The sequence below is a fragment of the Centropristis striata genome, chromosome 14 (assembly GCF_030273125.1).
Source record: "Centropristis striata isolate RG_2023a ecotype Rhode Island chromosome 14, C.striata_1.0, whole genome shotgun sequence".
NCBI lineage: Eukaryota > Metazoa > Chordata > Actinopteri > Perciformes > Serranidae > Centropristis > Centropristis striata.
The window spans coordinates 29,635,732-29,658,082 of NC_081530.1; the positions used below are offsets into that span (position 1 = coordinate 29,635,732).

At 40.8% G+C, this 22,351-nt stretch overlaps 1 protein-coding gene across 2 annotated transcripts; it reads right to left on the reverse strand.

The window, feature by feature from the left end:
* Window positions 1–226: 226 nt before the first annotated feature.
* LOC131984985 (serine/threonine-protein phosphatase 6 regulatory ankyrin repeat subunit A) lies at window positions 227–21,269 on the reverse strand. Of its 2 annotated transcripts, none has more exons than XM_059349984.1 (28): window positions 21,140–21,269; window positions 12,811–12,894; window positions 11,579–11,657; window positions 9,808–9,878; window positions 8,906–9,194; window positions 8,494–8,636; window positions 8,232–8,339; window positions 7,375–7,479; window positions 6,752–6,830; window positions 6,537–6,651; window positions 6,215–6,297; window positions 6,070–6,133; window positions 5,806–5,874; window positions 5,529–5,669; window positions 5,314–5,425; window positions 5,124–5,150; window positions 4,089–4,163; window positions 3,754–3,955; window positions 3,578–3,665; window positions 3,318–3,435; window positions 2,964–3,189; window positions 2,766–2,853; window positions 2,592–2,675; window positions 2,359–2,507; window positions 2,187–2,269; window positions 1,676–1,758; window positions 1,489–1,580; window positions 227–1,397 (listed from the first exon to the last, which is right to left on the reverse strand). In XM_059349984.1, exons 1-28 carry the CDS (start codon window positions 21,164–21,166, stop codon window positions 1,099–1,101), a joined length of 3,183 nt encoding a protein of 1,060 aa, XP_059205967.1. In that variant the 5' UTR covers window positions 21,167–21,269; the 3' UTR covers window positions 227–1,098. The 2 variants fall into 2 exon arrangements, with proteins under 2 accessions (XP_059205967.1, XP_059205966.1); XM_059349983.1 differs by lacking the exon at window positions 21,140–21,269 and adding an exon at window positions 15,352–16,059.
* Window positions 21,270–22,351: the final 1,082 nt, after the last annotated feature.

Here is a 22,351-nt window from a genome sequence, read left to right on the forward strand (position 1 = left end):
GTTCTGAACAAGACTGATAATCCCCATTCGGTCAAAAAAAATCAAAAACAAATCTCTTTATTTGTTCATTAGTTAATCTTTAAAAACATTGCACCAGTAGCGTTCATTCTCTGCCTGACAGTTACTTTTTCCTAAAAAGGCAATACTTAATTCTCTCTCTCTCCCACACACAAACTATCTCTCTCACTCTCTCACTCACTCACTCTATCACTCACTCACTCTCTCATTCACACACACACACACACACCTATATACACAGTGTCATCCACTTTGCCCTGTCTCCAGTACAGTACACAGACATTGAGTAGTTACAGCACTGCAAGTTTAAAGTTCTAGAGCCAGTCTTTTAGGTCATCAATCAACTGACTCCGCGACAAATGATACAGTAAATGGGTCTTACATCCACCTGCCATCATAATCAGCACCCAAGGATTCCGTCTCGAATTGGGATAAATTCATAGGATTCAATAATGACTTCCTCTCCTAGGACTGAAAAGTGGTTCAATAATAACAACGTAGCATTACCAATTTGCGTGAGTAACAGCCATCAGTTCCTGCCATAAAAACTCAAAGAACTCTGAATAAAAACTCAAAAGTACAGTAGGGAAAACAGTAATTAATCTCCTGGTCCCATCCGATTTTCCCTCTATTTTTTCTTTAGACAATTGTGCCAGAAAAGCAGTCTTCTGAGCTTTTCACCAGTAGATGCTCTTCTAGTTGAAGGAAAAGTGTGAAAAGGCTTAAAATCACTCCATAAAGTATCAGCAAAGAGTGGGAGCTTAATTTAAAAAGACACCGGCAATGTTACTGACCGTACAGTGATGCTGTCTCAGAGAAATGTAGTGTGTATTCACCTTAGTCTATATTTTTTCGTACATTGTCTTCCACCCTATGGGTATGGACCTTAAGGAAACAAATGTGGTTTTCAATAAGGGTTGTTTTTTAGATTCGAAGAAGCTTACCTACAAATAATCTGCATACCCACTCTATTTTTCCCTCTTATAGTTCCTAGTCATTGATCTATTAAGGCTCCTGAGTTGCTGGCCAGCCTGCCAGCCTGCCAGTATTGTAGGGCTCAGTCCAATAGCAGCTATGTCCTCAGTAGGTCTCTGAATCAGAGTCATTCAGTTCATCTTCCCCAGTGATAGAGGACAGTGGACGCTCCGGTCTGCAGTAGGAGGCATGGTCAGGCCTCAGAGGGGGAGGGGTGTCAAAGGCCACACCTTTGGAGATGTGGTTGTTGGTGGGGTGATGGTTGATGACTGTCTGAGGAACAGAATGTGCAGGCAAAGCTGCTATTGTGACCATAGGGGAGGTGGGCATCATGGAGTTGAGGATGAGTGCCAAGCAGTCTGCCACATCACGGTTGGGAGCGCAGGCCAGAGCTGGAGTGTAACCTAAGGTTAGGAGAAGAGCTCGGGAGTAAAAACCAGGTGACATTTCACTCTAAAAGTATGTGTGAACAGTGCGGTGTGTGCTCCAGCTGACCGTTCTCGTCCACTGCTAACACACTGGCTCCTTTCCCCAGCAGTTCCTGGACCACCACTGTTAATCCCTTCCTGGCTGCTACATGCAGAGGCCTAAAAGAAGGTGGAAGGACAAGTTAAAATAAGTCCAGTCTGAACTTAGTAGACTGATCAGCTGAGTGTGTCAGCACCCTGGGAATACTACATACGTCTGGAGAGAAGTATTGGTGCAGTTGATGAGGTTCTTGTCGCTGATTTTCTCCAGAATCAACAAGGCACTCGTCTCATGACCCTGTCAGGGACAGAGAGAAACAAAATGATCAAATAAATGAAAATAATAAAGGTTTAGCGCAACATGAAAAAACCCTTTGACTTTATCAAATTTGTAACAAGTCCCTAATTTATTACCTCCTTTGTATATTTTTCACATGTGAACCGGAGTACCATCTTTTTTATTCCAACATGTAGAAAAAAATATGCCATAAAAAAAGTCATACTATAGTATACCTTTAAATGTCATAAATGGCCATAGTATAATATGCAGGCACATAAAAGGGTCGCAACTTTTTATGACAATTTAAATGGCATGCTATACTGTGACAGAGCCACAAAAACGTCATAGTATAGTATGTTTTGGGGAAAGCCTGGATTCCTACAGACTCCCTAATTTACCATAGCCAGTGAATAAAAATGCATTTTGTTGCTGTGAATTGTTGATACCTTGCTGCAAGCCAGATGTAATGCTGTATTCCTGTTTGTATCCTGTAGTGTGAAGTCTGCTTTAGCACTGCTCACCAACATCTCTGCATCACAAGAACAGAGACAGTTACATATCAAAGGTTTATAAACTCAAAGGTCAATAGTGTATCTTTGTGTCTGTGTGTGTACTGACCCACAGTATTGGTCTGTCCATTTAGAGCCGCCATCATCAGCGGTGTCATGCGTGTGTGTGTGTCAACTACATTTGCCTGAGCTCCGTGGCTCAGCAGAAGGGAGACACACTCCACGTGGTCAGAAAAAGCTGCTGCATGAAGTGGGGTCCTGCGTTGACATAAACACAGTTAATAAAATACCAGCACCTAAAAAACTTTCATTAGAATGCTGCAGTCTGTTTGCATCTCTCACCTGCCCTTGGAGTCAGTGGTGTTGATGATAGTTGCGCCAAGGGAGTCAATCAACATCTCAGCCACTCCCTCGTTATCACTCATACTGAAATAGACAACACACTCTGTCATATACCATCAAACCAGTGTCTGTCTATGTGAACGCATTTACTGGTACAAACAGAAACAGTCTTACACAGCACAGTGTAGTGGACTGAAGGAGTTGCCCATAATTTTCTTGAACACCTCCTGGTCTAACAGCACCTCCACACAAGCATCATAACCTAAGAAAATAAAGGGGAGATAGATGTACAAAGGGAGGAACAGACATGAGTGCTGTGGTTTTCACACACAACACACAAGTTTCTCAAGCGAGTCATGCTGTGTCCAGTACCATTGTAGCAGGCCCAATGCAGAGGTGTATAGCCCTGGTTGTCAGTGAGGTGCGTGCTAGTGTGTGAGGTGGTGGTAGTGGTGGCCTGCAGCAGGGCACCCAGGACACCCACACGACCGCAAGCGGATGCCAGGTGAACAGGGGAGCGGCCCCGGATGTCCCTGACACATACACTGGCGCCCCGCTGGAGGAGCGCCTCCACACTCTCCTCCTGGCCCGTCACTGCCTGTGTAAAAAATTAGAAAGTGGAAAATAATATTTTTTTAAAAAATAAATAAAAAATCTATCTATCTATCTATATATATATATAAGAAATAAAACTGTAATGTTTGTGGGTGTGAGTGAATGTCTCACCCCTCGGTGTAGTGCTGTCCTCCCCCAGCGATCCTGAATCTCTACGCTGGCTCCTTGACTGAGTAGAGAATACACACACTCTGTGTGTCCATTCAGCACTGCCAACATCAGAGGAGTCCTGCACACAGCGAGGAAACATGATTTATTAATTTATGAAACTACTTAAAGTTATGTCCTCAAACAAAGAATAACATGAGAATCCCAGTAAAAAACATATCAAGCATATGTCATTTTGTCTATGCACAGACATACACACTCACTGTCCGTTGGTGTCTTGTATGTCCACATTTATGTGTTGGTCATTGTTGCCCATGAGCAGGCGCAGGCACTCTGGGTGGCCATTCATAGCTACGACACACAGACATTATTTTAACATTTTAAAAGCCAGAAAATAAACATAGTTTATCTGTTGTTGTATTTGTCTGTGTGTGTATACCTGCAGCATGTATGGCTGTCTTTTTGTGTGTGTAGTCCCTGGTCATGGGTGAGGAGCCATGGTGCAGCAGCAGGGAGACACACTCCTGGTGACCCCTGGAGCAGGCTAGGCTGAGGGGGGTCCGGCCCTCTGGGCTGCAAACATCCACTTCCAGCAGGGACGATAAGAGAACCTCTAAAGCGCCGCAGTGTCCATGGTAAGCCTAAACCAATGGAAGACACGGACCAACAGACACTACTTTTACGTCTCATGGTTACAGACAGGGCTGAGACAGTTAGATCCTGTGAGTGTGAGAGACAAACCATTTAGACACAATAACAAATCCTTGAACTCACCGCCAGGTGGAGTGGACTGACGGGGGCCTGGCTCTCTGCGTCACTCAGGATGTCTGTCCCTGATGTCTCCATTAACTGAAATAGAAAGATGGCTCCCATATTACTAATTTCTGATCCAGGTTTGCAAAGATATGAAGTCCCTTTTGCATTAAAAATACACAGTAGTTAGGTAAGGATGCCCTATATAATGGAAAAAAAATCTATTATTATGCATTATTCGTAAAAATAGATTATAGCTGATAAATGATCTGCCAGTAACACAAAGCAAAATTGCTTTCATTGACTGAACAAGTGCTGCCTCTACACACTACGAATACAGTAGGTGGCAGTATGCACCTTTACAGTAAGTGCGTGATCTTCCAATCAACATGTATTAAGTATACATTGATATGTCTGTCTAAGTATTTCAATTGAATTCTTAGGCAAAATGCTCTTTAAAAGCCTAAGTATGTTTTTCAATGTACTTTACTGCAAAAAATAAATAAACATGGGAAAAGACAGAACTGTTGTTTGTTATTGTTTGTTAACAATAGTAATGTCAGATAGATTTGGTCAAAGTTGTGGAATATTAAATCATCCATCTTAGTTCACTACATCTAAACCTTTCGTACCCTCAGGTGTGCATAAACTACAGGTTTGAAGTTATTTTTAAAATACAAAACTGTGAACTTAACGATTATCTTATCCATATCGTCCATGAGAAACAGGTAATTATCAGTTATCGTTATCTTTTGGAAAAGAAAATCAATATTGTGCATTCCTAAAACAGGTCATGGTCATGCTGCTCAATGTGCTCCACATTTATTGAAAGAGAGGTTAGGAGCACCATGGTACATTTTGCGAAATGCAGAAAACATCAACCTGCCAATTGTTATCTAACCAATATGAATGAAAAAAGGGTTTAATAGCTTCATCTGCCCACCAGATGGTCCGACCACTATGTTCCCCATCTCTCCAACAGAGGGAGCTTTGTACAAAGAATCAATCAATGTAAGGTTCATTGTGTTACAGTGGGTTTTTTAATTTCCTTCTTACCACATCAAGAGGTGTCTCACTTGCCATCTGAAAGAAACAGACAAATACTGTTTATTATACCATGAGATAAGCACTTGTGCTGTGTTTTCTCTATAGTTCTGAAACAATTTAGCACATAAATCAGAATGTCTGACGATCCGTGGGACATGCTGTGCAATATATTTTTACTATGTGTGGAAGCTGTACACACCAGTTCCAAGCAGAGTGTGCGTCCGTAAGCTGAGGCATAGTGCACGGCACTGTAACCCTGTTTGTCTCTCACTCCTGGATCAGCATCGTTCCTCAGCAGGTACTCCACACTCCTTAAAAAAAGCAAAAGAGAGGATTTTTTAATGCATTAGGCTGTCAGTTGAGATAATTTCATTAACTATAATCCATATTAACTAAATAAAGAGTAGATCTTACTTTCCATCAATGTCAGCTGCAGCAGCGTAGTGCAGGGGGCTGCAGCCTCTATGGTCCAGCTCATTGATGCTTGCCCCGGAGCCCACCAGAGCAAACACACACTGATAGTTACAGTTGGCTGATGCATAGTGTAGTGGAGTCCTAGAATGATCAGAGTCGTCAGCTATTATTTATACCAGAGGACTTCATAGTCTACCTCTTCTCCCCAAAATGTGGTCAAAAGTCTTCCTGTCTTCAGACCTATTATTCCTAGAATAAAACTATATGCTTGGCTCACCTTCCAAAGTTGTCTTTTCTGTTAAAGTCTGCTCCTATGTTTAACAGCAGGTTCAGACACTCCAGGTTCCTGTTTGGAGACACAGCATTCATTTTGTTGACATACCAATCTTTTGTAATCAAGTGCATGGATAATATTTCAGTGCATATGCGATATAAAGAAAAAGAAAGGGTTGGATGGTGTTGAATAAGGAACAAAGAAAAGCATGAAAAGAGGCTCTGAAGTGAAACAATAGTAAGGCAGTGAGAAGTAATGATGACTCACCCTCCAGCTGCAGCAGCATGTAGACAGGTCCTTCCAAAGTCATCAGGGGTGTCAATGTCAAACCCTGCAAAAATATGCGATCAGCATCAATTAGGATGTCAACTAGGTGATTCCAGTGACAAGAATTGTGTCAGCATGAATGTACCTGAGGACAGCAGCTTCCTGCAGCAATCTGAGAAGCCGCTGAGAGCTGCCAGGTGTAACGGGAACATCCCATGAATGCCTCTCCTGAAAACATTAAAGGCAGAGAAGGCAAGTCATCACATGAGGTGTGGGACCACAGGCACAGTTCTGAGTGCAGAAAGAAAGAAAACAAGAAAGAGGCTGAAAGAATGGTTTATCCTGAGTTTTACCATCTCCAGTCATCAAGTTTGTCCTTTGTATTTGTGCTTTTTATTACTAAAGCACAGATTATATTCAGTGGGAAGATAGTTAAAACAGATGGTTAAATGTCAATTGCTACCAACTTGGCGGTGTTGGCTCCGTGTTTGATGAGTGCTGTGATGATGAGCTCATGGCCATGGCGGGCAGAGATGTGAAGGGCAGTGTTTCTGCTCTTGTCCTCACAATCAATCTCAGCGCCTACACACACACACACACACACACACAAATAAAGCCTATATGTATGTATTTTCATTAAAACACACAAAACAGGCATGGCAGCACACTGTATGAGGCTCACCATTTTGAATGAGGGCCTGAGAGCAGGAGAACCTTCCATGGGTAGCTGCCATGTGGAGGGGAGTCTTACCATCCTTACTCTGGACAGATGGAGGGACAGACAGTGGAGACAAGCAGAGGGGGGACAAAGGCGATTATTAAAATTTCCTGTGGAGATTTAAGTTTATACAGTATATCAGTGTTACATGCAAGTGCTAGTGTGGAAAGCTGACTCATCTGAGTCTAACTGTGTAGTTTTAGAAAGCTTAGCATGAACAGAAGCTATCTTGGACCCCCTTGTGGACCACACACACACCCACACACATATTCCCAGAGCAGCTTGCAGCCTCAGGGAGCCACCCCCTCCCCCATTATCTTCCATATGGCCTTGCATCTTGAGGCATTGGGGATCTAATATCAGTTTCCATCACTGCTACCAAAGTGTTAACAACACTGTCATTTCAACTTTCTACTAGATACTGAGCAGAATACACTGTAAAGATCTGAGGACTCCTTGTCTTCGTTGTTTTGATAATATGTACAGTTGATGCATAAACTCAATTCAACTGTATTCATTTAAAAACAAATACCATTTCTCAACTAAATTTGTGTGTTGTATGAAAGTGTATCTGCATATGGACACACCCGCATGTTTATGTGAGCCCCATGGGCCAACAGGAGCTCCTGGCACAGCGCCCCCTGGCGTGAGGAAGAGGCAAAGTGGAGCGCAGAAAAACCTCTCTCATTCACCTGAAGCAAGGAACCAAACAACACAATTAAATATTAACAATCACGACGCACAAACTATCTCATAGGGATGCAAAATGATATCGGGAACATTGGTATCGGCAGATAATGGCTTGAATCAAATACCAGAATTGGCCTGAAATTCATATTTTCACAGATATGATGGGCTGGTAAAGATGATCCATAACCTTAGAGATCATTTTGGAAAAAAGCACTGTATTTAATTTTTTTCGAGACTTGATAAAACTAATAAATCCACCAAATAATGTCTTTTGTGATGATTTAGCCATTTATCTGTGTTGAAAGGGGTTGCTGCTGCTGTTAGCTGTTATCTAAAGGAGAGAAAGATGTACCCCATGAGGCACTGGGTCAAGTCAGTTGACCAATCAGAGGCTATTTTCCTGACTGACCGCATGTGCTTATGCGCATTAGTCCATGCGCAATAGATTAACAGGACATTATCACATTTTAATTCAGTATTTCTGTGCTGTTTGGGCAGCAACCGAAATAATTAGAATACAGTGAGTGTAATTAGTAAATTTGTCCTTAAAAATAGGATGGCTGTGCATCACAATGTTGAGGTTATACATGCATTATTAGAAAAAGGAAGAACTGGTTGAGGAAGTATATCTGCATATAACAGTATTGGCATCGGCAATCGGGCCAAATGAGTAGGAAAATATTGGCATCTTGGACAACTGCAAAATATCCACTTTCATTCCTCTCTTCAATCTCGCACAGGGAGACGCACACACCTGGTTGACGTTGGCTCCTGCCTCGATGAGCTCACTGACCACCACATCCTGTCCGTTGTAGCAGGCTAAATGGAGTGGAGTGTTGCCATAGCCGTTCACCTCGTTTACCTATGCAAGGTGAGTTTTTGCATTTTATTGATAACATTTAAAATGTCTTGTATGTCTATAGTTAAAGATTAAGCTGGGTCATAGGATTATGGCACATTATATACACATTAAGGACATTGCTAGTGCATGCCTGCATGTATGTGTCTATACTGACATGGACTCCCAGGCTCAGCAGGTAGTGCACTGTGCTGCTCATGCCACTGGAGGCGGCTGCATGGAGCGGGGTGTAAGCTTTCTTATCCTTACAGTCAACCTCTGCTCCGCTGGCCACCAATAACTTCACCACCTCCAGGTGACCTGAACCAGAGGAGGGAGGGGAGGGAATGACATGAGTCAAATACAACTAAGTAAAGTCACATGACTAAGAAGAGATTCAAGATTCTTTATTGCCACTGTAAAATGTACAACAAAATTCCTTTTGGTATTGCTCGGTAAAAGGTAAAAAAAAAAACAGGCTTAAACATACAGACAATAAATAAGACCAAAGAAAAATAGTGTTTTAGTATTTTAGCATGATTAAAATAAGTGTGTTTGCATCATAAAAGCATGCATTATAATGATCTCACCCATGTAAGCTGCCCAGTGGATTGCTCTCCTGTCCTTCTTGTCAAATGCATTAATGTTGGCTCCTCTGGACAACAGCAACTTCACCATCTCTACATGTCCACTGAAGGCAGCGTGGTGCAGGGCAGTGCGTCCTGCCCGGTCAGACACATTGACGTTGCTAAGCAGCGGGACCAAAGCCTCGGCACAACGAACTGCTTTGTTGCTAGCTGCAACATGGAGCGGCGTCTGCCAGTTCTTGTCGCGGGCGTTAACATCTGCACTGTGCTTCAGTAACACTGCCACTGCATCCTGGGTGGAAAGTGAGCATGGGTCAGAGTGTGCAGACAGAGGGTCTATTTTCTAATATGCCTCTGTGTACTTATAAAGTACATGCCAATGTGCGCAGGTGGCTATGTGTGGGTGGTTATAAAAGACTTCTATTCTTAGGGGGCTTTCATGCCGACAATAGCACAGAGAAGGAGAGCAAACGCAAGGGGTTGTGTTAGTATGGGCATGGTGCCCAGGACAAAGAAGAATAGGTAAAGAGATTTTGAAGAATTATCAAAAACCAACACACTGCACAGTATTTTACCCCTTTAAGGCCAAATTGTACCGATCTGTAAACATCTCCAAAGCAATAACTTTTTCCATCTCGTGCCAGTAATGTAGCTACAAGATAATCTATCTGGTATGCATGTGGCTGCACTAACCTTTGTTTTTTCTGCTCCCACAGTGAAATCAAAGAAGAAGTCCGCATTTTTGCTGCACTGCTATTGTCAGTGAGAAAGCCCCGTTAGTTTGGTTGAGTATGTTTTATCAAAGAGGGGATTCTTAAAGCTATGTGAGTGCATTTAATAAGAGACAAGCACAGTCAAATAATTACAGTGGAGTCATTAGTATGTGTGTTTGTGTAATGTGTTACCTCACTACAAGAGGCGACAGCTCGGTGAAGAGGAGTCAACCACTTGTTATCTTTGGCATTAACTCTGGCTCCTTGGATGAGAGCAGGAGAGAGAGGGCCAGAGAGTGAGTGATGTCAACAACGGCAGACACGGGAAAGGCAAACATGGTGGAAACCTGTAAAACGCTTGATCACTGAAAGATACATTAAAGGCCAACTACCTACAGATATGTGAGAGAAAGAGTGTGAAGGGAAAAAGCTAATAGACAATTTAATAGTTTGAAAGGCTTTTCACATTTCACATATGAAAAGGGGGTGTTATTAGTCAACAGTGCCTGGAAGATATAAAACGCCCATGATCCTCTTTGGCACAGCTTGGGGTTAAAATAGCCCTGAAGCTGCACCTGTTGCTTGCCCCTCACATTATTGAGAAACAGTGAACACACACACACACACACGCACACACGCTCACTCGTGTTGGGGTTGGCCTCACCTCATGACGCCCTCAGCTTACTTCACAGAAAGTCAGGCAGACATAAACCATATCGGATGATTAATAAATCACCAAGAGGGTGACAGCCACAGAGCAGTGAGCAAACACGCAGACATAGAAACTATAGAGGGGACAGTGAGCAACATGACGGGAAAGGATAAATGAGGAATCAGCAGTGGTGTTGAAGAGCTTTTAGGATTTTTAGTGTTATGCCGCAAATCTTGTGTTGAAAAAGTTGAAAAGTTAAGAAACACATGTCAAATTTGCTCCCAATTCAATTTGGTTCCAATCTTAAAAGGGACAGTTCACCCCAAAAGTCAAAAATATATTTTTTTCTTCTGTTGCCTGCAGTGCTATTATTAATCTACATTGTTTTGGTGTGAGTTAATGAGTGTTGAAGATGTCCGCCTTCTCTCATATATTATGAAATTGAGATTGTGGTGCTCAAAGCACCAAAAAAGTACATTTAATAAACTCAAAAGCAATGCCTCTTTGCAGAAATCCTGACCCAGCTACTCAAGATAATCGGTGATTCTCACCAAAACAGCTTAAAAATTAAATAGAGCATTTAAACAATACTTTAATAGCTGTTTCCAGTATTTGTGCGACAATGAAAGGCAAAGGAAACAGGTGAACAATGAAATATGATCAGGATTTAATTTTTCCAATTAATCCGACAGCACCTGAATGCAGCACAAATGTCCTATCTTGCAATGTTAATGTAGGTGAAAAAAAGTTGTTTCGGCCCCAGTGATTCAGATCATCTCTAAAATCCAATGGGTTCTTCGTCGGCCCATGCTACACCCATCCGACAAGTTTCAAGAAAATCTGGCCAGTAGTTTTTCCATAACCCTGCTAACAAACATACAGACGTGACTGAAAACATGACCTCCTTTACGGATGTAATTATACAGGCTATAGGAAAAAATATAAAAACTGTATGGCCCCAGTAAGATTTCCTCTGTACAAAATGCAAGAGATCTTATTTGAGAATAAACGACTTGCCAACTTTGCTGTACAAGTACGATTATTTAATAAATGTTTGAATATGAAAATAAATTAATAAACATAAGACAAATTTAGGAGAACTTATATTGATACACAGATTTTAAAAAATGGACCTGAGGGATGCACACAGGGATGGTTGCTAACAGCCAGTGTGGATGGATGACATAGATGAAGATTTCAAGTAGAATTGATTCTAGGGGGGGGGGGGGGGGGGGGGTGAATATTATGTGGAAAAATTGTAGGACAGTTGTGTGGATTGATAGATTGTAGTGGACAAAGCTGGGTGTTTACCTGAGAGGATGAGCAGTTCAATGATCTCAGCGTCTCCCAGATAGGCTGCAGCATGCAGAGGTGTCCTCTTCTCGTTGTCCTGACAGGAGATACAAAAATACAACAAAAAAACACAAATTTAAGAATGTGTATTATTTCTCGCTCATGAGACACATGCTCACCCACATAAACACACACCATGATGAAGTGAAGGCACACATGACACGCTCCAAACTAAATCTATAGACCTCTCACTGTTGCAGACCACAAGAAACATGAGATCAGAGCCACAAGGAGAAAAATATCAACCATGCGTTCACTTGTTTCTTCACTACGCTCCATCACTTCAATACACCCTGTTGCCACACCCCCACCTCTCTCTCTTTCAATGCAGTGGAGAGCAATCAACAGAGTGGGGCTATAAACAAATGTCATGTGACTGCAATAGGCCTGAGCCAGTGTTGCTGACTCCAAAGGACTCAGTGTGATGACCCCAGCAGTTTAGACCCACACGGACACAGAGGAAAACAACTGTGAAACCGAATGTGGTGTAAACTGAGGTAATACAGTCAGAAAGACTAGAGCCAAAGTGAGGAGTACAAATGGGAAAGATGTTATTTCCTTAAACCATAGGAGGGGTTAGTGTTATGAACAGTTCATGTGTCCTGCCCTGATTGACAGCTATATAAGATGGGGAAACTGCCAGCAGGCACTCTGAGTCAGTCAAATCGATCAATTGTAGCCCACTGGCTGACTGCTGCTCTCCTTAGTGCTTTTGTATATGTTGTAGAGTTTGTGTGAAGCAACAGTGTGAAACACAAATTCACAGATGTGAGATCTGAACAAAAACATTTATATACAGTCATGGAAAGAATTATTAGACCACCCTTGTTTTCTTCATTTTCTTTTCATTTTAATGCCTGGTACAACTAAAGGTACATTAGGTTGAACAAATATAATGATAACAACAAAATAGCTCATAAGACTTTAAGAGCTGATATCTAGCCATTTTCCATGTTTTTCTTGAAAAATATTTTGATTATCGTCAAGAAAACCATGTAAATTGGTTGGATATCAGCTATTAATTAAACTCTTGTGAGCTGTTTTTTTTTGTTATCATTATATTTGTCCAAACAAATGTACCTTTAATTGTACCAGGCGTTAAAATTAAAATTAAATTGAAGAAAAGAGGTGGTCTAATAATTTTTTCCATGACTGTAGTGAGGGGAAATAGGAAGAAGGGTGTGACTTACCTGAATGTTGACATCTTCTTTCTTGAATATGAGGGAGCGAACTTCATCTGGGTCCACGTTAAAGATGGCTCTTAACAGAGACGGCTACAGAGAGAAGGAAAGGACAAAGAAATGCTGATGTACACCACTACATGTTCAATTTGCAAGGCAGTCATTTTCTATGCTGACAACTGTGTTATCAGTGAGAGTTATGAGAGTTACAAATGGAACAGTCCCACACACAGACACTATAATCCTGAGCGAGGAAAGAGCCACAGGTCACAAATGGCTGTGTGTTTGTTTATGACAACAGCTGCTGCAGCATACATTGCGTGACAACATGCACACAATATTAAGTAAGCTCCAGTCTGTGAGGGGTTAAAGATGTGCCCTCTTACCCTCTTTCAGTGTGGTGCAAGGCCAGCTGATAAGAATGTAAATAGCAGTGGAAAAGTCAAGTGGAAACATGCTATAAAAATGCTATAAAATTCTTAAGAAGAGGTGACAACTTCTCCCAGAAGGAGGAAGCTGCAAATAATTGGCAGATACATAAACACACTGGGAATATCTCTTCATTGCTACCATCACTGCAGTTTGATTATTGTACGTCTGTGTACAATGTAAACAGTTGGCACGAGCATGACAGCATGGTGCCTGATACGGAGTGGGATTTGTAAACAGCGTTGCTCAGCAGTCATCATAAACGTTCAAGAGGTAATAGTGGGCAACTATTCAAATTAAAAGGTTAAGGGAAGTAACATTATTTTCAGCTAACATTATTTTTCAATTCTGGTTGCTGGATTCAAAATACAGTCATGGAAAAAATTATTAGACCACCCTTTTTCTTCAATTTCTTGTTGATTTTAATGCCTGGTACAACTAAAGGTACAATCCATTTTCCATGGTTTTCTTGATAATAGCCAAAATCATTATCAAGAAAACCATGGAAAATGGCTAGATATCAGCTCTTAAATTAACCTCTTATAAGCTACTTTTGTTGTTATCATTATATTTGTCCAAGCAAATGTACCTTTAGTTGTACCAGGCATTAAAATTAACAATAAACCGAAGAACACAAGGGTGGTCTAATAATTTTTTCCATGACTGTCCTGTGCTGTTGTTTTTATATTTATGGTGAATTTATTATCTTTGTGACGTTAATGCTATCTTGGACAAAATAATGGAACCATGAACCTTGATGTTCAAAATAAAAGTGAAACTTATTCATCTACAACAGAAAAACTTTGGCCTACATTTTTTATTTTTTAAATTACATAATCTTAAACATTTGAGCTTCGTGCTTAATGCCCCATAAAAGTTTGCAAATTACAACCCAGATTCCAAAGAAGTTGGGACGTTTATAATGTCTGACATATATTGAATTTAAAACTGTGCAAAGTACATTTTATGATCAAACTGATAAATATATATACTCTGTACACTCTACGACTGAAGTCTAATCGGATGCATTCTGTTGTTATTTACATTTTGCACACTCGTCCAAACATTTTTGGAATCAGGGTTGTATGTAAACATTTTGTTAAAGACTAAAGCCTGAGTTACTGACAAAGTGACTTTATTATATTTATAATAATAACAACAGTTCCTATTTACTCCTATTATCTGATAATAATGCAACAGAAATGTCCTTTTTTTCAATATGTTTGGCTAAGTAATTAGTCCAAGGATTTTAATTTGGAAATAAGATTAGCAATACACAATGTACTGTACAAGGCAATGCACACAGAATAAACACACATAAGAACATTGGCATGGTGATGTTGATTTATGCTGTGTGTACAGGGGCTTTAAATTTCAATGCTCTTCGAAATGACAAATACTTATGTAAGTCTGTGGAAGTAGTTCAAATCTCATTGGTGACATTTTGTCAGCACACCTTTTAACCCAGAAAGGACTTTCAAGTTGTACAGTGCTACACATACATACGTACGTACTATGATATGGCTCTGCTCAGCTCCCCATCCCTCTCTCATTTCGTCCAAACTAAAAATAAGTAGGGCTGTCAGGCATGCCGGCATCTGTCTCATGCCTATTACACTGATGACCACTGAAACTATGTAAGAGATCGGAGAAGGTAGACACGGACTTAGAGCACAAACCCTGCCATGAGAGCCGGCACATCCTCTCTGGCTTTCCCCTTTCTCATTGTGAACTTCAAAGAGCAGCTTTCATAGGATGAAAAGGTTACTACTTTAATGTTTCAACTGTAGGCCTGCACTAGACAGCCATCACTGGATACTACAAAGGCCCAGGCTTTGCTGATAATCTATACAAACCAGCAGTCATCTCACATGGAAGGCTATATCGGTGATTGTATTTGGTGCTATATTTAGCACAGGATGACAAGTGTTGGCAGTGCATTGTATTTTTTGCCATGGGACACGTAACTACAGCACAGGTTTAAACTTCAAGCCAGGTATGAGAAGTGCACTCTTTGTTTAAACCATGAATGCTGTCACTTGCACAAACGAACCACTACCGAATGAGCAAACCAACCAATAAGCGAATCAATGAAGAACCAAATAGAAGGACCCTTCTCACCTTGTCCTCCTGAGCGGCAGCCCTTCGAGAGGCATGATGGGATCTGCGGTCTGGGGATGATTTGGGCCGGGGAGGTGGGGGTGAAGAGGAGGGCTCATCCTCCTCCACCTCCTCCAGCACCACGATACATACACGACTAGCCCGCTCAGACCGCATCAGGAACAAACACTCACACACACCAACGCAATCACTCACACACTCCCTCTCTGACACACATTTAAATACACGGTGTTCCCTCTCACATACGTGTGTAATTCAGGAACACAAAGGTCAGAAATAAATCCCATAAACAGAGTCATTTCCTTGTAAACAAACGCTGCACATCTTCATGTAAAATCCAATGTGAAATCCAGCTCTGTCCTCTATCTGTCAGTGTTGCTTTGCTGCATGTCTCCTCTCCTCCTCCTCTCCTCTCTCTAGCCAACACTTGCACTCTCTGTGAGCAGCAGTAGCGGAGACAGCAGGGAATTCCTCTGCGTAATGGTGGCAGTAAGCAGCATGCGGCAGAATGAGCTTGGGCTGCCTAGCAGCGCACAGGAAGCTACATATCCTCACTGCTGTGCTGCAGCCAGGAACACACACATACACACGTCAGATGAAAACACACACACACACACACACACAGACCCTGTGATTAGCGTGGACGGGGGCCGCAGCAGTCAATGCATGTGTGGCTGCGGGCATGCGTCGCTTGTTTCAGGCAGACTGCTGAAGCCAGCTCTTTCAAAAGAAGAGACAGGGAGAGGGAGAGGGAGAGGGAGAGGGAGAGGGAGGGGGAGGGGAGCGAGAGAGAGAGAGAGAAAAGAGAGAAAGAGAGAGAGAGAGTCAATGGCAAAGGGAGGGGAGTAGGTATAGAAGAGCACAGACAAGCAGGTACCTAGAGCAGTACAAAGCACAAAGAAATCTGAAGATGAATGGAGTGAAGGATAAAGAGGGGGATAGGGACATCAATAGGTGCAAACTGGTCACAGAAAGTTAATATGAGAAACAAAATGACTCAAAGTGCAGAATGTAAAGAGCCAGAGAATAAGAGTGAGTAATATCAAAGAGAACAACAGCGCAAAATGAATGGCAAGAGAAGCATGGTATACTGTACTGAAAGACAGTTCAGGCTTCACTTTGATTGCTGATTGTTGTAAAAGGTCAGGACAGTGCTGTTTCCACCAGTTCCCTGAATTTATTTTAGTGTAATAACAAAAGTGTAAGTGGAGTGATGATGCTACAGTAGAGAATGATGATGCAGCACTATTGATTCTTTTTTGAAAGCCTTGCAACCAATCAGCAGCCATGTTGTTTGTTGAGAGCTTTAATACTATCTGGATATCTGAATGTTTCAACTGCATTATGTTATTATGGATGAAGGGCTTAGCCACCCAAAACATCTCTCAATGCCAGCCCTGTACATTAAAGTAAGAGTGAGAAGTCCTGATGGTCTCCTTATATTCCAATTCCACCGAATGGCAGACGTAGAATGGAAAAAAAAAAACTATGTGCACTACAATGTTGTGTTGTTTTTAGATTTTGCTAAATACGGTTTCAGTGGTCTGCATCTTCATAAAGTTTGCTGCCAAAATAGAAGTGGCCCTTCTTTCTAAATGTGAAAAAATAAGGGAAAATGGATACCAGATTGGTGTGTGTACGTGTGTGTTCCAGTATCCTCTTTGGTGTATTGGTGGCATCGCTTCAAAAGTCCCCATCTCCTCATTATAAAACTGGAACAAACTGGCTTTGCCAGAGAATGTGAGGGTAGCTAACAAGACCAGTCTGTACGTGCGTGTCTGTGTGTGTGTCTCGGTCTCCTTCATATTCAACACAGATCCTAAAAAGAGCAATCTTGCCAAGCCACACAACCCCATTAACTCAGAGGGAGGGACGGTACGAGGGAGGGCGAATGAGAGAGAGCGATTCAGTTGGATGGAGCCTTACTGCGGGGCCTAAATTTTGAGTATAATGGACTTACCATTTATAAACTTAATATGAAACACAGCCTAACAATCTTTCTGCTCTTAGAGCAACTACGTTGACATTACAGAACTGCCTCAAAGGCACAAACAAAGAATGAGGTTTGAGAAGCAAAGTATGTAAACAAACAACCCATGTTTTGCCGATCCTACTTGCTAGCACTGGGTATACTCTGAGGAACGTAGCCCAAAGATGTTTACGGAGCACATTTGTTGCCATTTCAAACAGAACAGAAAACATTTTTTGTTTGTATTTATGTGTGTTTCAAGTTTTAATGAGGACTCAAGAAGAGCACGGTCAAGCATGGCAGCAAGCATGTGGAATAGGCAAAGAAACTACATATAGTTTAGAGTGATTAACACCAACTGAGCATTCCAAAACATAAACAGCATGACAGACTGACAACAAAAACTGAAAAATTAATTTTGTGATGTGCTTTCATGAAGCTGGTGGAGCTCAAATGTCTGCTCCATTAATGCTGGGCCGGTATTCCTACAGCAGTGGGACAATAGGAAACATATAGAAGGAGAACCTGATCCCACCCCAACAACAACAAGAGGAAGCAGGCCCAGTATTATCTCACATAAAACCCCAACACTACCCCTGAGCTTCACTTCGTCTGAGAGAACCAACGTGACACGAGTGCATGTGTAAGTGAAAGTATGCAGCTAACACTGACCTCTGCTCTGACCCTGCGACAGGATGCACTGTCTGTAATATAATCCCAGTACAGAAGGCTGCAGTGTGTGTGTGTGTGTGTGTGTGTGTGTGTGTGTGTGTGATGGGACACATACTCGCACAGACAGCAGCAGTGATGATGCTCACATCGAGAGATTTCAAAGCTTTTGAAATCGAAAGACGGGGATCTGTACTTAAGCTTTGTTTTCCTGACATGTATGGTAGGCCCACAACATGGTATACATTAAATGCTCCAACTGAATGGTGAACAGAGGATAACTCATCGACATTACATGGTTTTAAACTAATATAAGTAAAGTCTGAATGCACCAATAAATACTGATATGAAATGGACAGTGATATTACTGTCAGACTGTGAAAAAGAAGCTCATCTTGACGCTTTTGAAGTTGCTACTTTTCCTTTTAATAATATCAAAATAATGTATACTGTATTCTATTTGTCTTGCTATTGTATGGAACTTGTTCTTAACTTTAATTTCAATTTAAATTAATTTTGGTCTTATGACTAATGTTAGCTTTGCAGGTTGTATTTTAAAGATGAAAGAGACACAACCAAATGCTCTGTGGCTACCAGACGTAAACAGCATATTGCTGATGTATGCATAGGGGACACATCTGAAAAGCCCTGGCCAAGTTAACATAAACAAAAACAGGACTATGCTCTCTTGTATGCTTGACCTTCTGCTTTCACTGAAAGTGCCTCCACCATCTCTCTTTTCAAGCAGGACCAAAGCCTGGTTAGGGCACTCTGCATGCTCCAAAGCTACAGGATGCCCTCTAGAGGAGGAAAAGTAAACTTTGCCAAAAGTGACACTTACTCCTGTCCCTCTAAGTGTGACTATTTTTGTCCCTTTGTCCAATTCTCAGTCAGCAAGCACTACAGAGAACAATGGAGAATAGAGAGGGGGATCTAATCACACACTCTTCCGTTTGTTGCATGCCTGTCCGGAAGACTGGTCAGACCGGGACAGGCCACAGTGATGCATCATCATTGACCCACTTTGACTGGACTTCATATTCATACCAAACTCGAGAGTTACAGGAATGACATCTTAATATAACCACATAGGCCAATTCTGAAGCAGCGCATTATAAGATTTCTATTTTTTATTACTTGTTTGCATAACTACTTCAATAAGTGAGATTAAGAGTTCATTCAATTATTACACAGTTATTATTATATTTATTAATTAATTAATTAATAATTTAGTCTAAGATGTAAAAAGGTTGAGTAGAATGTAATAAATACTTACAAATGCCTTGAGTTCCCAGAGCCAAAAGCGGCTTTGAATTTTAAGTGTTGTCTGACTAACGGCCACAAAACAACCACAATCAATTTATATTATATGAAAAGGAGAGGGGAAAACAAAATATCCCTTTTAAATAGTATATATAGGTTAAATGATTAATAATCAAAATTTCTGTACTTTGGCTAACTGACATGTTTTCCTAATTAAATAAGTCCATTTACAAGCACATACATACAAAATCAAACTATCTGTTCCACTAATAACACAGCAATGTTACAACTTTAAATCCTCTGTTTTGTTACTGGTCCATGTGCCCACTACAATGCCCAGTGTATCACTACCATTAAGTCCCAGCAGTGTTCATAACAACTGATTTAAGCTTGTGGAAAGTGTCTAACTCATGGTCACAGCTGGAGACCTTAGAAGCAACACCACCTGCTATTTTAGTTTGACAGCCTCTCTTATCTCCAGCAACAGGTGACTGCCCACAGCTGCCCCGGAGAGAATGTGGACGGAGCTGAAATAGACAGCTGACAAAGCAAACTCCCTGAGTAAAAAAAAATCGGCCTGCAGGCAGCTATTTCGGATTCATGCAATCTAATTCAAGATACCGAGTTTCACCACGTTTACAGAAATAACTTTCATATTGTCACACTGTTAAAATAATCGCCTAAGTCATTTTTTGTAAAAAAAAAATTTCTTTTGCCTAAATCATCTCCTCAGGACGCCGGCCACCTATGGTAAAATCGCCTACATCCTCAGTTGATCAGATCATGTGATTTTACCCCTTTAAGATAATGGCCTATGTCAAGTGTGTGACACAAGTGGATTTATTATACCCAAGTCAAAATAAAATGTGACTTAGGCAATTTTTTGAACATGCCTTTGTGACTTAAGCAAGGTGTAGTAACACTTTATTTGAAGGTGTCTAGAGTGACATGAGCGTGTCATAAACATGACATGGGATGTGTCATGAACATTAATTACACTTTAAAGTAACATTAATGCTCATGATACGTCATGTCATGTTTCTGACAGGCTTGTGTTACCATATCTTGCTTAAGTCACAAAGGCATGTTCAAAAAATAGCCTAAGTCATTAATTTCTCTTAAGTTACATAATGTACACACAGTGTTATTACTATGCCAATAGCCATCCTTTGTTACATCCTTTTTGAGTGAAATTATCAATAAATGTCATATGTTACACTTTTGGTGAAGTTTTTTGTGTTTCCTGCAAAACTTGAAAAAAATAGTTAGGCGATTATTTTAACAGGGTGACGATATGATCATGGGGTGGCATACTTGTATGAAGTTGCTAACTAGCATTAGCAGAGCAGAGGAGTTAGCCCCCCAGTTAACCAGCTGTGTTCACCAATCCATCACCACTAGAAACAGCAACTAGCAGCAAGTCAAAAACACCAAAAAAAAACCGACAAACAGCCACGTTACCATCGGTTTCACATAAAAGTGACCATTACAACCGAACTAAGTTAGCGTAAGGCAACAAGTGACAGTACGTAAAGGGTTTTTTTACGTTAACGCCGTTGGTTTTCTGTTAACTGGTCAACGCTAGCTGTTTAGCTAACTTAACGTTAACATCTCAAATGTCAGTTGATGATAGCAGATGGAGGCAACATTAGCTTAGCCGTTTAGAATGTATCTATCAGACTGGCTGACGTCACCGTGAATAGACTTAAGGCTGTTTAACGTGAAGCTAAAACGGAGAGTGAATGTGACGTGGTGTTGACTAACGTTAGCTACAAACACACACTAACAAACAAACAAACAAGCGTAACCATATCAGTCTTTACACAAACTGACACCGACGACTTAGCGTAACTTCATGATAAATGCCAGGCAGTAAGAGGACATTACCTGGTCTTGTATCTTCAACACAGCCATATTCCCAGTGTGTAACCAACAGGAGCCACTAACGTGAACTCGCCCGGGAGTTAGTTACCGTAAATTAACCGGGGAAACTGAATGAGGACAGACTCTCCGGAGCGGAGTCAGACGGAGCAGCGTCCCCCCTCTTCCTTCCTGCTATGGACAGACTCACCACATCATAGGACAGACATGTCAAAACGGGAAAGTTGGGACACAACAGTCAAACTACATGCAACATAATTCCAGTAATTACCACAGACAGCTCATGCCCACTGAGTGACTGGAGGGACAGTCCACTCAAGAGTAATAACGATATGGACAGGTCCCACATTTCCATTGATATTTCACCATTTCAAACCTCTGAAGTCCAGGAGATTTTGGTTCAAATTTGTCAACTTCCTATGCATTCATTTCTGTCTCTGTTTAGCATATTTCAGTCTGTCCTTACATCACATGCATGGCTCCTTTTTCTCCACACAAACAGTCAGTCAGATTTTCATTTTATTTTAATGAACAAAGTATAAAGATGCCAGGAACCCTAAATACAAACAAAAGACACAGGTTTCTATGGAAATGTACACATTTTTTATACCATTAATACACCCAAAAACAGCAGAAAAAAATAATAAATAATAAAGCTACAAAACAGTCTATTTGCATGTAAATTAAAAATAGTAATAGTTTTCATTGTAGAAAGAAAATTCACATTGTAAAAATGGTCTAGAAACATAAATGGCACACTGTGAAAGCTCCTATGATTGCACTTTCAACTGGCTTTCTCAGCTTGTCTACATATCATATAAAATAAAGTTATTACTGTAAATAAAACATGTATTTTCAATAAATAGATGGACTCCTGAGGGTTAAAGGCGCCTTCAGAAATGTCTGTTGTGGGCTAATTTACTGTTATCACATGGTCATAATATTATTTTTATAGTTTTTCCAGAAAACTGATTTACTTGAAAAAACAACAAATATTTCAACTGTCTTTCATAAAGCCACAATATTTCATCACTTAAAAAAAAAAAAGTTTTTCAGAGTGACTGAAATTCATGTTCTTTTATTTAAATTATTATCATTATTTTTATTTAAAAAATGATAAAAAAAAAAAAAAAAAGGTTTTGTCATAAAATAACACTAACAAAAAATACATGAGAAGTCAAATTTAAACATTTTCTTTATTTAAGTCTACAAAATGAA